General features: G+C 43.3%; 1 protein-coding gene across 6 annotated transcripts in view; it reads left to right on the top strand.

The window, feature by feature from the left end:
- The window catches only part of CHRDL1 (chordin like 1), a 115,869-nt gene that overhangs the window by 88,870 nt on the left and 11,185 nt on the right, over positions 1 to 15,814 (top strand). For 4 of the 6 annotated variants that reach the window (XM_027089489.1, XM_027089490.1, XM_027089485.1 and 1 more), the window contains 3 exons: positions 2,310 to 2,377; positions 8,657 to 8,825; positions 12,228 to 12,437. In XM_027089489.1, the coding sequence (XP_026945290.1) occupies positions 2,310 to 2,377; positions 8,657 to 8,825; positions 12,228 to 12,437 (447 nt within the window). The remainder of the gene's footprint in view (positions 1 to 2,309; positions 2,378 to 8,656; positions 8,826 to 12,227; positions 12,438 to 15,814) is intronic. The other 2 variants (XM_027089487.1, XM_027089488.1) reach the window with 1 other exon arrangement.

Below are 15,814 nucleotides of genomic sequence, written 5' to 3'. Positions count from 1 at the left end.
GTACCCAGATCACTGACCCCCCACCCCAGAGTTTCTGACTTACTAGGTATGGGGTGGGGTCCAAAATTTTGCATGTCTAACAAGTTCCCAATTTATGCTGATGTTGCTGGTCCGGAGACCACACTTTGAGAACCAGTGATGTAGGTGACACAGAGGGAGGTCTAAGACATGGTCTTTGGTTTCAAGGGATTTACAGTCTCTTTAGGGAGACAAGGCAGGCTCAAGAAACATTTAACAGAAGAAAATATTGTAAACTGTTTAAGTATTCATTCATTCAAGAAATTTTGAATAAATACTAACTATGTGTCCAGCACTGTTCTAGGTGCTGCGGGTTACATCAGTGAACATGATAGACAAAAATCCTCGTTCTCATAGGAGAATTCTAGTGGGAGAAAGAAGACAACAGATAAAATACATAAACTGTACGATACTGTTGAGTCCTAAGATCAAAAAGCAAAGAGGGGGGATAAGAAGTATCAGAGGGGATTTGAAATTTTAGATAGGTGATAAGAGAAGGCCTCCCAAATCTATCATTTGATGAGTATTTATTGAGTGACTATTATGTGTCAGGCACCGTTATAGATCATGGTGATACAGCCATTAATAACACAAATAATAAACCCTGCTCTTATAGAATAGACATACTTATTTGGGAACCAGGAAATCTGAGATTTGGGTTGTAAGCTCTCATCAACTCGCTATGTGAGTAAATGGCTCCTTGCTCTCTCTGAGCCTTGGTTTCTCCACCTGTTACATGGAACAGTTGGACAAAATTATGCCTGAAGTCCTGTACATCTCTAAGGCTACAGAATGCTAAGTCCTTTAGGCAATCAGAAATATGTGAGAGAACTTGAGGAAGACTTTGTAGAGGAGGAAAACCTTCATGGTTTTTATAGTCATACAGGAGCTACAGAGTGTGGGAGCTGGGAAAGTAATTTCAGAAGAAAAATAACATGAGCAAAAACATGGAACCAAGAATGGGGGCCACAGTTTCAATGAAGAGCAAAGAGGTCAAAGGGTTCCCATTGTAGAGTAGCTAAGAGAGTTGGGTCGGAGGTAGGTGCTCAGTAAAGATGAGGTGGGGGATGATAATAGATAGTCTTAGATGGGGACCCACGGAGGGGTTTTTTTTGATCAGGAAATGATACGATTATATAATCAAAGTGGTGTTTTAGGAAGATGAATGTAGCAATCATAGTTAAATCTTCGAAATTCATAATTTTTTTCTGTAAGATGATCTTTGAATCATGGAGGTTAAAGCCATGCTATGTTTTATGTTGCTACCCGATGATAATATTGGTATCAAATTAATCTTGAGGTCTTTTTCCAGCCCTAAACCAGTAACAGTACTTGAACCAGTAACACATTACTAGTTAGAGTTAGGTTTTGAAAGCTTGGGAGATGAATTAGAATAGAAAATTCTTAATGTTTATACATTTTTGTATTCCGTGTTATCCCATGAAATATATGGTTGAACAGATATTGGGTTATCCTCAACCAGGTACACACACACACACACAAATAGTACTCATTTAGAGTGGTGCAAATACCTCTAAGACCGAGCTCTTGCCATCTGCTTGTTTGGTCATAGATGATACAAGGCAGTATTTTTGGAGATTATCCTCTTATTTTTTATCTTTAATCAGCTGAGGAATATCCATATCTGTTGTGAGTTTGCTTTTCTCAAGGCTGAAAGTAAAATCTTCCCCCTAAAAGCAGTTAGTCTGGAAGACAGCAACGATAGGGATTCGCTGTTCACAAAGTGGGCTGTGGAGACCCAGAGAAAGGTGTCTCAGACAAAAATAGAAGATATGGGTTATGTAAACACTTTAGCCACAGCAAGTTTTACCTTAACTTTCAGATCAAGTCATAACTTCTCAGAGGCATAATGGTGAATTTAACAAACCATGACAGACTAAATCCTCAAAACTCTCACTTTTGAAGGGTAGTTTAAACACAAGTTGAATATGACCTGTAAAAGACTTAACTATCTTCAGAATAAAATAAGCAAATGTGACAATGATGGCTATATTACAGTGGAAAGTGATTATTTTCCCTTTTATTTTCCAAATTCTGTGTAATATTGCTGGATGGTCTGTTTTAGAAAGTGGCAACTTTCTTCGGAGTTGTCTTGAAAAATGAGGCACACCCAGGGAGAAATCTTTCAACATTGCTGTTTGAAGGACAGCCACAACAGCTAAAATATGTAAAGAACCTTGGGATCATAGAACCCAAAATGTTAACTGGGTCACAGGTTAATATTTTCCCCTTCTATGTATTATAATTCTTTATTTCTTTTTAATAAACAGGGGATGGAGAATTGTCGTGGGAACATTCTGATGGTGATATCTTCAGGCAGCCTGCCAACAGAGAAGCAGTAAGTGTGAATAGCTCAAATAATTCAATACTTCACAGCATCAGGCCAGACTTCCCTCCCTCCATGGGTACTGTCCCAGCAATGCCATAAAAGGGCCCATCTCTGACACCATTTTTCTTCCCTTTCCTCAGAAGTGTGAATGCCATCATCACCAACCTGGAACCATTTAAGTGCATTGTATAATTGGTAACTGGGGCCAGGACATGAACATGAAGAAATCATAGCCCAGCCCTTAGGCACCCTTCATCTAGATTAGAAGTTGGTACCCTTTTGGGATGACTTGCCAAATCTTTGTCTTCTGTAAGGAAGGCAAGTCACCACCCCCAGCCTCAACAGTGAGGACCTTCTGTGGGATCGTAAGGTAGGTCAGCCCATCCTTTGGGCACAGGTACCTTGGACATGTCCATAGAAACCTCCTCTAAGCCTTAGGCTCTCAGTCGTACAGCTGGAAGAAAGGAAAGGTAGCAGCCAGATTCCCTTTCTCAACCTGCAACATCTTCTCATTTCTCTTCTTGGTGCTAATCTCAGAATAAGGCTTATGAGTGGGCATCTCTTTATGTATAGTAGTAGCGTCTCTTATTCCTTTTTATTTTGAAGTAATTAACAAAAGAGAATCCCTCCAAGAAATATATGTCTAAGTAGAGCAACACTTCAAACCTCTAAAAATCAGAAAAAGAAGATGTTCCGGTTCAAAGGATCTATCACATTAAGGGACTTTATATGAGTCCATATGGGATTGTATGAAATCATGAGTGTGAAACTTTTGAAAATGGTAAAACACTATAGAATTTAAAGAATCTTTCATCCAATAAAAAGAGTGTACAAGAAGTACAAAATGTACCAAGGCATTCGTTGGAAATAAATGGGTATTCATCATACCCTCATACAAAAGAAGCATACAGAGCATTCAACGTAGAATTATTTTCATAAAAGCAAGACAAATGGAGACAACCTAAATGCTATCTATAGGGGTTTGGTTAAACACACCCAATCTATAGGACACCATACATTTGTTAAAAAGAATGTGGTACGTCAAAATGTAGTAAAGTGGAGGGATCGCCAAGATATAGTATGTAAACAAAACAAGGTGCAGGATACAATTTATACTATCATTTCCTTATGTAAAAATTGTGTGTGCATGTGAGTAAATGCATATGAAAAGATCTAGAAGGTCACATACCAATATATTAATTGTGATACTCTCAGAGGGGTGCAAGTGGGCAGGAGGAAAGGTAACGTTTGATTTTTAATTTTGTATCTTATGTATTATTTGATATTTTTCAATGAGCATGAATTAGTTTTGTAATAAATCAAATTTAAATGATTTTTAAAACCCTGGAAATTAGTTCTCAACAAACATTGGATATTAGGGCAAGAGTCTATGGAATTATAGGTCAGGTCCAAGAATCATGAGGGTATGGAAGAAGGTGTTGATCCAGGACCTAATAAAATGATCAATACCAACATCACAGTGTGGCTAAGGCCATCACATATGCCACTTCTGACCTGCATGCCCCCAGCTTGCCAACACCCTCAGCAAGGAGATGAAAGGATTTGTATTTGTTTTATTGTCTAGTCATATTCTTTTCTAGACATTCTTGTTTCCAAATGAATGGAGAAGGATTTGTGAATGGAGTGGAGAATAATACTCTGGATATCTCAAAAAAGCAGCACTCCTGCAAGAGAGCGTGGGCTTCCCAGTTTGTGGGTTAACATAGACCCCGAGGAAAGACTTTCTCCATCCAGCAGTGTATCTGCTTTATACTAAGTGAGATTCCTTCCAGATCCTGATGGGAGATGATGTCAGTCTCCCTGTTCTGTGTTGTGAATTTCCTCAGCCCCAATTTTTTTTTTTTTAATCATGGTAGGAAGTCGAGAGTGGCTAAATTAGTAGCTGTCAACCAGATGCCATTCTAAGCCAAAGTTAGGTCTCAGTCACCTTAAGCTGGGTGCCTCAGCCCCCAACACTAAGCACTATGGCCCCTCAGTGGTCTTGCTGGTAATGCCATTAATTAGTCTTTCTTCTTGACTTTGTCTCATGCTGTCCCCACCTCCATCATTGTCTTTCAGCCTCGTTGTTCTTCCTGAACTGCTGGTCATAGGGCTGGACTTAATCTGATACTTCCCGTAGCAAAAGAGGTCAGATATAGAAGGCAGGGCCTTGAAAGAGTTATAGATTTTCAAAGCAGTTCAAGACTTATCTTTAGAAATGAACATTTGCGCCTGGTAGGCCAAAATGTCCAGATGGTTCCACTTTATTATAAATAAATATTTTCCTTTGTTCTACAAGGGATAGATATTGCGGGATATGATTTAAATAATAAATAGCATCTGTAGTAACAGAAAAGTATGTACCTGGCACATAGTTGGCACCCAATAAATATGTGTTGAATGAACGGGCGTGGAAGGTAGAGTGAAATGTATGTGTGTGTGTTGCAAAGGCGGGGGGGGGGTGCTTTTCCTTAATGTTAATGCATAGGACTTTGTCCCAAATCAGAGAGAAATTCTTCCAACTTATTAGAAGGTAGGAGAATCCCTTCCAAAAAGCATTTGCAGGCCCAACTTTCCACATGGGAGAAAAAAACAAACACATTTCTGATTCAGTAGAGTGTCCCTTTCAGTAGACTGTTCCTATTCCTAGGGAACCATCACAACCTCGGGTCAACAGAAACACAGCTGATTGGTTTATTTTGCCAAGTGGGCTCAAAACCATCATTTTAACCAAGTTTTACGAAGTGCACAAAAAGGAGAACCAGTGGTTTAATGATGACTACTTTGTAAAAACCTGAAATGGTTTCTGTTTGATTTCCAGATCATAACTTCATATGAACTGGTCCCTGTACCATCGGGGGAAGTGTGCGGGGGTGGGGTGGGGTGGGGGGGAGGAATGTGAGGAGAGAGAAATAGGCACAGGGTGGAAAGCCAAAACATGAAAGCAAGCATAATTTTGTTCTGGACAACAGCCAAACTCCGATTTTGCCCCCAATAGATTACTCAGAGATTTACCATTAGAAAAGTGAAAGAATTTGGCATAGAAACAATATGAAACACATAAAAATCCATGTCTCATTCACATTTTCAGAACAATGCTCTGGATAGGAAACTGGCCTAAGCATCTCCCAGACAGGGATAGTCCTAGGTTACTCATGACTAAGGTGTAATGTGCTCATGGCTGTGTGGATTCGAATGAATTCTGAAGACATTTTTTAAATTAAACTTTTAATTTTGTGAGTAAATGTAGATTCACTTGCAATTGTAAGAGAGAACACAGAGAGATGGCATGCGCCCTTTACCCAGTTTCCCCCAATGGTAACATCTTGCAAAACTGTAGCGTAGGATCAAACGAGGAAGGCACTTCTGAGGCCATTTCTAAACTTTCATGTTTTCCTGTTTCTGCCGATAAAACCCTTATATCTTAGACCTTAGAACAAGTAAAGAAGAAACTCCTGGGTAACTTCTTCAATGGCGGAGATTTTCCAACACCAGGAAAGAACTGTGTAACAGCCATCTCAGAAGCCCGAGATATTTGTCAGTCCTTCAAGTCAGTAAATCAAACAATACCAGAATATTGAGCAGAAGAAAACAAAGCCTAGACATGTGATCGCTTCTACCTAACTGGTTTTGACCTGCTCTCTCAAACAGCCTATTCACAGCTGGTTTTAAAGATAAGCTCCAATTTCACTTACAACTCCAAGGCGTTAATGCCTTTTTCTCCTTCGCTATACCTTCCAAGGTCAGAACGGCCCCTGGCCGTTCAGGGGAGCGACTCTGAAAGAGCCATTACTCCTAAATCAAAATCACACACCACCACCCCAACCCTGGGGCTGAAACAGAAGATCCTTTATGTCAGTTATTCTCAACCTTGGCTTCAAATTAGGGTCCCCTGAGGAGTATATAAAAATCCTGATGCCCAGGCCTTACCCCAGACCGATTCCATCGGAATCCCTGGGGTGGGGTTAGTGTTTTTACGGCTCCCCAGGTGATTCTGTGTGCAGCCGAGATGGCGACCAGTGGCGTGTGTGCTTGTGAACACTGTAGCAGACTTCTATATGGGAGAGGATTTTTCTTTGGAGCAGCTTTTAAGCAAATGTTTGGGGATCCCTGAGCTTAAGCAGATGTGATCTCTCCCACGTCGTCCTCTTCCTCTCTCCTTTCCCGCTCTCCCACTCTCCTGCCGTCTCCAAAAGCTCAACTATCACTCTCACCCCAAATAAAACCCCTTTTCTTCTTGGCCTCAGTTTCTCTGTCTGTAAAATAAAAGACTTAGATGAGGTTTGGGGAGGGCTGGGTTGGCCTCTGATCAAAAGCCCTGTGTTCCTTTTTTGTGTGTCTTGAATCATTTTTCTCCCCTTATCGTATGTCCAGGATCAGAGTCCCCGGTACCGAAGAACAGCTTTTCAATTCGTGTTCACCCTCATGAATCAGAGAACTCCTTGTACTCGCAGCTTATCCTGGGTCAGCTACCTTCCCTTTCAAATTCTAGCCCCGTCGAACCCCCTCCTTTCAGCATCAGTAGGACACCCACCAGCCGAACTGTCCTCTCTGGGTTCCTTTGGCAAAACTTTGCCAAACTCCAGAAAGGACAGAACAATCTGTAATGGCCTTTGTGGAATGTGAGTGACTGTGGCAGAAAGAGACATATGAGCCATTGTGGGAATGAAAAATATTTGCACTGAGAATCCTGTCTGTGCGCACGATAATAAATTGGTGCAAACTCTTATTTGTGTGAGTTTTTATAGCAATGCACCAGCATGGGCTCTCCTTAGCTATAGGATAATGTTCTCTTTCTCTTACTTCAGCTCCTGTTCGCTCTCGCCTTCTCTCACCCATGCCTCCCCGCCCCCTAACCAGGAGAGTAATAATAATTCCCAAAGCTAAGTTTGCGACATGTGTGTCTATGGAACATAACCCAAATAAATGTTTTAGGGGATGGTGGGGTCAGGGGATCCCATAACTACCTTCTCAATGTTCCTTGCTCTTTCTATCACTGAATATAAGGATATTCCTTTGTAATTGCCTGCAAAAGCTTCTTTCGTGGGACCCACCCCCTTCCCTTACCCCTAACACACAGTGTTATTGGGCTTTAAGCCTTGAGGTTCTATTCTTCATCCGTTCCATCCTCCTCTAACCCCACTCTACTTCATCTCCTGGGCGAGGGGTGGGTAGCAGAATAGTGGGCTCATCGTGTGTCTTGAACCCTTGCTGAAAGAGCAATGATGGGGTTGTCTGTACTACAAGACTCTAAACTTTCATGAGGCACCGCAGCTTTCCTTCGTCCATTCAACAAGGCTTTGATGAGCACCTTCTAGATGCTGGGCACTGTTCTAGGCACTGGAGATACAGCAGTGAACACAACAAAAGTCCTCACCTCTGTGGAGCTGACATTCTAGTGCCATCCTGCACAGTCCATTCTTCTGTCTATAAACCGTCTGGGGTATCTGTGCCCTGCTCTGTGCCCTCATGCCGTTGCCTGCGTTTGGAGTCTCAGTATCTGTTATCCAGACCAGACTCGCCTCCCACCTCTTCCTCCTATCCGGTTCACCGTACACATTGTCAGGGCTCAATGCTTTTGAAACACAGTTCTGATTTTTTTACATACTTAAAAAAAATAAATCCCTGAAAGGCTTCTACACCCTCACCTCTGTTGCCTACCAAATAAAGTCCTCGCCTCTTAGCCTGTCATTGCAAGTCCTCCATGATCTGGCTCTAACCCACTTTTGGAATGTTATCCTTCGGCTGTTCCCTTTTATGGACTCTATGTTCTCTGCTACACCTTCTCAACTTGGAAATCTCTGCCTGGAATATTCCTCACCGAGTCTGCCTGTAAAAAGTCTACTCATTCTTCATGGCCCAGGTCACAAACCCTCCCCAACTAGAAGCTCTCTGTCTCGTCCTAATTTGCACAGCATTTTATCCTTCTTCTGTGGCCTCTATCACACTCTGCCTTGCCTTGCAGGTGACTGTGTAAATTCTTAAACCTGAAGGTGAGATTCTTGGGAGCAGGAAAGATACTTTACCCTTTTGGGCTATTTTTCTCCCTCAGGAGCTTGTCTGTGAATCTAGTCCAGTCTCCTGCCAGAAGAGAGAGAAATCTCAGCATGCTGCCAGCGCTGTTCTTCCGCCACATCCCAGTTTCTCTGTTGGTTTTGGTGGACATGCAGTTAAGATCAGAGCTCGTCACTAAAAACGATCAAACAGCTTCTAAGGTAGCTAAGTCCATCTCAGTCTTCTCATTGGTAGATTCGGGGGGGGCTGAATTTGTCCTTTGTCATTTCACAGAGACATTCTTACCACCGCTCGCACTATGACCCCCCACCGAGCCGACAGGCTGGAGGTCTGCCCCGCTTTCCCGGAGCCAGAAGTCACCGGGGAGCGCTCATGGATTCGCAGCAAGCGTCAGGAACCATCGTGCAGATCGTCATCAATAACAAACACAAGCATGGCCAGGGTAAGGGACGTGCTTCTTTGGTACTGCACCCTGTCGGGGCTTCAGCAGCCCTGGTCTTTGGAGAGCTGGGAAAGGGCCCTTTCTCCCATACATATCAGACATTCCCATGTGGATCGCTCAGCATCCGGTCTACCAAGCGAGTGTGGACTGTTAGGACTTTCCTAAATACAGTCCAAAGACCATAGTTTATATTTCAGGAGTATCTGTCCTTATTAAGGACCGAAGGTGAGAAAGCAGTGAACCTGATGCACCCTCCAGCATTTTCTCCGTTGCCTCTGGGGGTTGAAGGTCATTTGGGAAAGTTTGCTGGGGCTTTAACAGAACGAAAGGCGGTTTGTTTTCCAGCAGGACACCCAATATTCAGAGCTAGTCGGCTTTAAACGCCTCTAAAGCGCTCATCTGAACCGTAGAGATAGCAATTCTCACCCCTCATTGCCCCAGCTTCTCCTGGCGCTCTTGTTAAAGGCACTTATTCCAGGCTTCCCACTCCGAGATTCTAATTCATAGGAGGAGATTATGCTTAGAAGTGAGTAATCCAGTGAGAAATCCAGAAACCTCCTGGCTGAGCACCCACTCGGCCAAGCACGTCCACGGCCCATTCCTTCCTGCACAGAGTTCTCCAGCCACCGCGTGCACCCCACCCCCGCCGCCTCCCGGCCAGTAGCGGGGGTCGGGGGTGGTGGGGGGAGGAGAAATTCGATCAAACAATTGACTGCTTCTTACTCCTTTAGGCATCCTGTCAACCAGCTCTTCAGAGCAAAAGCTCAGCTGGTTCCTTTTTATGAAACCACAAACATGTTTTGTTTCCTTTAAAGGAAAAACAAATCAAAGGCAGTTCTCTGAATGGGTTAAAAGTAATAAATTATTAAACCAAATGATTGAATAACATGGGTGAAAAACAATCCGTTACAAAGAACTCCTACTATAAATCTCAACAAAGCTGGTCAGGCCAAAGCCAGTTGATCACATCTGTTACTAGTTAGATGTAAATTTCAGATTACAGATAAAAAAATTAAATTGCTTTTGAAACTAACAGGCTTAAAAAAAGAACATTCAAAATAAAACTCTTAATAAAAAATGGTGAGGTATTAGAAGAATTGGAAATATTTACTATTGATCTGGGTTTGATTTGAAATTTATTATTTTGAAATTCCAAGGCATTCTGATATGAATTTATGAAATGAGGAGGAGGAGTTAGGTAAAGATGCAGTTTGGTTTTCAATCCTAAATTGCCTTCAATAGATTCCATTTGCTCTGAAAGTATTTTAAAGCCTTAAAAAACGTGTGGGGAAATGGTCTTTGAAAATCCTAAATCCCATAATTTCCACAGGCCTCTTCATTTTCAGGGCAGAGGCTCATCCCTTGATTTCTCCATGTCCTACAAAAGCCCCAGCTGGTTTTCATTTATTCATTGACCCCATTGATTCGAATGCAGCTGTTCTCTCCTGACCTTTCTCTATTATAGTTCACTGGAGAGTCACTTGTCCCGATCTCCGACTCCCAGCGCCCCAGCTGGATGGTCGAAATCATCTTGAGAATTTGTTGGTGGGGAGAAGGCTGTGTTTCCCCCTAGGGAGCTGATCTCACCCTATTGCACTTCAGAGTGTAGGCTCTTACCCAGTCTGGATTATTCCCTTAGTCCAAATGTCTAGGGGACAGAGGACCTGGCTATATAACCCTGGGGGTCCTGCCTGCCCCGCTCCTTAGCCCTCCTGCTAACAATGTGTTCTTTTGTGATACATCTACTTTGTCCCTTGCTAGAGTTCAAGAGGAGAAGCAGCAGGACCCCACCATTCTTGAGTCCAGCCTAAACTTTCTTGAAGCAGAGTCTGCCCCCACACGATCTCGTTGTCTAGAAGGGTGTGTCACTGTCTGGGGAGGAGAGAGAAGAGGGGTTGGCGGGAGAGAGAACAACACATCTGGTCCATCTTGTCCTGTGATTCCATCAACAGTTTAGATTTCAAGCCCCTATTCTATCTCACTGTACGATTAGGAGCTTCTCTGGCTTAGGTTCTTGGAAATCTTTACGTGGATTGACCTGTTAGAGGGCCTAGTACTCTAGCAGCTCTTGCAGAGGACAGGAAAAGGCAGCCGACATCGTCCATATTTCCTAATGTGACCCAGTGGATTTGATGAGAGAAATAGCCCAATGATTCATCCTTCTGAGGCCATTGTCTTGCAGCCAAATCAGTCAGTTCCTAAGAAACGCCCCAAGTGGAGCTACTCCTCCCGCCCTCGCCCCGCCTTAAGTGATACAACCCACCCTAGAGATGTTGTTGATTGGGATACCGACAGGTCTCCCTGGGCATGATGAGGTGATGGGAATAATGAGAAACACACCCAGTCCCCGTCACGGCTGGAAATCTCCAGAATGTCTCAGCACTTTCAAAAAAGAGAGAACTCATTCTCAGACCTCCCCATTTGCGGCTCTGTGCAGGTCTTATACTGGAGCTTAGCTCCGTGCCTTACAGTCAAAGCCGGATAGGTCTTGGTTGGTTTGCACTGAAGGATGTTCCTGTGACTCCTTCCCTTCATAGGCCCCTCAGCCTGCAGCCCAGATGCTTGCTCTTGCAAACCGCACCCCTCCCCCAGAAAACATGGAGCCGGTGACTTCTCTTCCACTCAGCAAATGTGAGACCACCAAAGGGTATCTCTAGAGCAGTCAGTGATTCGCTGTAGCCAAATCTCTGCAGCTACTATGAGGATACAGGACGTTGCCAGAAGATTAGAGGCGTAAAAGGCTACCTTTCACCACTTACCCGGGAGGGGTGGGTCCTCTCCTTCTCAGTCTTGTCTCAGCACCTTCCTTCCCACTCCAGAGAGTAAGCCAGCACCATTGAGCTCCGTACCCATCTGTGTTAGCAGATCACATTCTCATAGCATTTGACATTCTGAATGGATTTGCTTCAGAATCTGGAAAAACTTGGCCCTTTGAGAAGACCAGTAGTTTTTGCAACTAGTCTCCCTGGACAGCAAACCTTCCTGGGAGATTTTCATGCCTAGAAGCACATCCACTTGGGCCATCCCAATCCTCTATGGAACTACAGGTCTGAACACTACATTCTAGCAGAGGTTCCTTCTCAGACACCCTGGACAGCTAGAACTCTGCTTTCATGCATCCATTCATTCCTCCATTTAAAACATACTATTTGATGGCCTACTATGTGTCAGGCCCTTGTAGGCATCCAGAGGCCTCTGCTGAAGATCCTGAATAGTTGCTGACGGGAGAGCAAGGCACAAGCTGTTTTTCGGTTACAGAGGCTGCTCTGTAAACACACCTCCACGGGCACAACAAGAACAAAGGATGCTTGATGTCTTAAGGGGTTCAGGACTTGGGCTCTGAGCACCGGGGCCCATTTCCGCTCCCTAGCCTTTAATTTCCAGTCCTGTGTTCTCTTCCAGTGTGTGTTTCCAATGGAAAGACCTATTCCCACGGCGAGTCCTGGCACCCAAACCTCCGGGCATTTGGCATTGTGGAGTGTGTGCTGTGCACCTGTAATGTCACCAAGCAAGAGTGCAAGAAAATCCACTGCCCCAGTCGATACCCCTGCAAGTATCCCCAAAAAATAGATGGAAAGTGCTGCAAGGTGTGTCCAGGTAAAAAGGCAAAAGGTGCGTTGGTTGGAAGCCCTGCCGTTGGTTGACTGAGATCCCCACATAGTCATTCTCAATGTTCTTTGAGTATCAGAAACATAACCACAACCTGCCATATAATTGTAATGGTAATAGTTCTAATAACTGACAACAATCTACGTTCGCGCCTCTCTTGAAGGGCTGATAAGATGGTTGCTTGGAAGAAAGTGACTTCTCAGAAACAGGCTGCGGATTTGCTTGTGTCTACCACACCTTTGGTCCCACGTAGCCCTAAGGGCCGAACCTAAGCCTTGCTTTTCTAAATAGTAGAGGAATTAGGTTATCGTGATTATTAGGAAGGACAATAGCACCCTTTGTTTATATCACCGTTTAACTCATCAAAGCACAATCACCTTCGTTTTCTCTTTCAGATAGGACTAGAGACAGGTGAGGCATGGTGGAAGGAGAGTGGGTTCTGGTCCTAATAACTAACTTGCTGGGTGACCTTGGAAATGTGCCAGATCTTCTCTAGGCTGCATCATCCTCATCTATACAATGAAAAGTTTGGAATAGTTGATATGTAAGCTTCCTTCCAATTCTAAAATGCTATAATGATGTTATCATTTCTCTATTAAAGACAAGAAAACGGAGGTGTATAAAGTGAAGTGACTTGCCCAGAGTCACAGAAATGGATAATAAAACCAAGGTTTGGAACCCAGGTCACTTCCAGCCCATTGTTTTTTCCAGGCCAGCAGAAAATGTTGACTGATTTAAAAAAAAAAAGGCAAATCAGTTACTTAAATGTTGGTTTTGACACACGAGCTTGAGAAAAATACAGTCCGTAGTATTGGGGTGACAGAGTACTGGCTTGATAATTAAGCATTCTAGCCCTGGCTCTGCCACTGGTTTCCTGTGTGACCTAGAACAAGTCACTTCACCTCTCTGAGCCTCAGTTTCCTTCTCTGCAAAATGAGAGGGTTAGAGTAGATTTCTTAGGGTCTTTCCAGCTCTAACATTCAAGGACTGAATGAATTAATCACTTCCAGGCACATGAGTTTATCATTTCTTATATCTACCTGCAAAGCACTGTTGTAAACACAGATGAAAAACCAAATGTTTTTAGGGACTGCCCTGGTGGTCCAGTGGTTAAGACTCCACGCTCCCAAGGCAGGGGCCCTGGGTTCGATCCCTAGTCAGGGAACTAGATCCCGTGTGCCACATCTAAGACCCGGGACAGCCAAATAAATAAATATTTTTTTAAAAAAAAACAAATGTGTTTAAGTGTAGGCAGAGAGCTAAATCATTTATTCAATTTAGGCAATTCCTCATGAGTAGCAGACAGACACGAACTTCGTCAGTGTATTCAGTATATATGTATTTTGAGCATCTTCGTGTAGGCCAATGGTTCCCAAACTTCTCTGCACATTGGAATCCCCCAGAGAGCTTCTAAAAATACCTGTGTCTCTTGGACCAACAACTGAGGACTAGACAGGCCCGGGGATGAGTAGGCCGTCGGTGTGGCTGGACCACCAAGGACCAGAGGGCAGTGTGGAAGGATGCCAGGATGGACAGAGGATGGAAACGAGGACCAGGTGGTCTCTTCTGCTAAAAACAAGACAACAGGCCCAACATGGAGTCAATTTTGCTAAGCCCCATGTCACCAAATCGAGACAATTAATTTTCACTCTCCCAGAAATGAAATCCTCCACCAATCAATCAGGAGTCACCTGATCAGCACTAGTGAGGTCGCCTGCCTGATAGACCCATGCCATCCCTTAAAGGAAAGCGCCCTGGCGATAACCAATCCACTTTTTTTCCAAATATAACTTCCTTGTTCCTGTTCCCTTCTGCCTGTAAAAGTCTTTCATTTTGTACAGCTCCTTGGAGCTCCTTTCTATCTGTTAGACCAGAGGCTGCCCAATTTGAACCAATTTTTGCTCAAATAAACTCTTAAAACTAAAAAAAAAAAATAACCTGTGTCTCATCCCCAGAGATTATGATTTAATTGATTTGAGTTGTGGCCTGGGGTTTGGAATTTTAGAAGATCCCCACATAATATTAATTTGCAGACAAGTTTGGGAACCACTGCTGTAGGCCCAGGGTAGTTCATGGTTTTGCTAATCAAAGTGTGGTTTATGGACCGGCAGCACCTGGGAGCTAGTGAGAAAACCAGACTCTCAGGTCCCACCCCAGACCTGCCGCATCAGAATCTGCATTTTAACAAGGTCCCCCAGGTGAGTGCAATGCACATTAAAGTTTGAGAAGCACTGATTTATGGCACAAACAAAATCTTTCTTAATGTAACAAGCTTCGTCTTCCAGAGTAGGGGCAGAGTGTGGGTAGGACGGACAGGAGCTATCTGATATGGAGTGGAGAATTGGGGCATTAAAATTGTTGAGGAAGTGTACTCACTAGGGGCACGGAGAGAGCACATTCTGAGGGTATGAACATGGCAGCCACCCAGCCATGATGACCTATTGTAACTTCCAAGTCTGCCACCTCGCTGGATCCCCAGGCCTTTCAGTGTCACTTGGAAGTAGTTCTACCAGCACAATTTTCTCTCCTGTCAAGGGTCTAATGCCTATCATCATAAAAGTAATACAACAAGATAATTTCATACACAAACTAATAGTTACCTAAACTACCCAGGTAAGATAAACCCTCCCACTATATAATATTCCAGTTTGAATCTCACACCTTCAGACCACATCCCATTTCTTTGTGTGGTTAGGATTGTATTGCTGTACGTGATTCAGATAAGAGTGAAGGAATCAAAAAGGTGTGGGCACAGTACACAGGACAGGCATCGCCTTTCAGGTGGTGGCGTTTATTAAAACCTTTATGTTCATACTCTTTGGCTAAGCAGTTCTACTCCTGGAAATCCAAAGAAAGTGATCAGAGACGTACAGAGACATACAAACAAGGATTTTTGCTGCAGTGCTGTTTACAATAGTGAATGATTGGAAACAAACTGAAAGTCTACCAGTATGGAAATGGTTAAATAAATTATGGTATATCTGTACTGTGGCATATTATATAGCCATTAAAAATCACTATAGAACAAGATTTAATGGCACAGAAACATACTTGCAATATATCTGTTAAGTACAAAATCTTCGAGCTAGAAAACAATATGTATATTATGATCTAGGTCACACAGAAAACCAGTGGCAGAGCCAGGACTAGAATGCTGGACCATCAATCCAGTACTCTGTCACCCCAATACTACAGACTGTATTTTTCTCAAGCTCGTGTGTCAAAACCAACACTTAAGTAACTGATTTGCCTTTTTTTTTTTAAATCAGTCAACATTTTCTGCTGGCCTGGAAAAAACAATGGGCTGGAAGTGACCCGGATTCCAAACCTTCGTTTTATTATCTATTTCTGTGACTCTGGACAAGTCACTTCACTTTATA

This window comes from Aethalodelphis obliquidens, unplaced genomic scaffold, assembly GCF_003676395.1.
Source record: "Aethalodelphis obliquidens isolate GAN/ISIS:26980383/991018 unplaced genomic scaffold, ASM367639v1 scaffold66, whole genome shotgun sequence".
In the NCBI taxonomy this organism is placed as follows: Eukaryota; Metazoa; Chordata; class Mammalia; order Artiodactyla; family Delphinidae; genus Aethalodelphis; species Aethalodelphis obliquidens.
The sequence above is the reverse complement of the archived record's forward strand: the minus strand, read 5'-3'. Positions and strand labels throughout refer to the sequence as shown.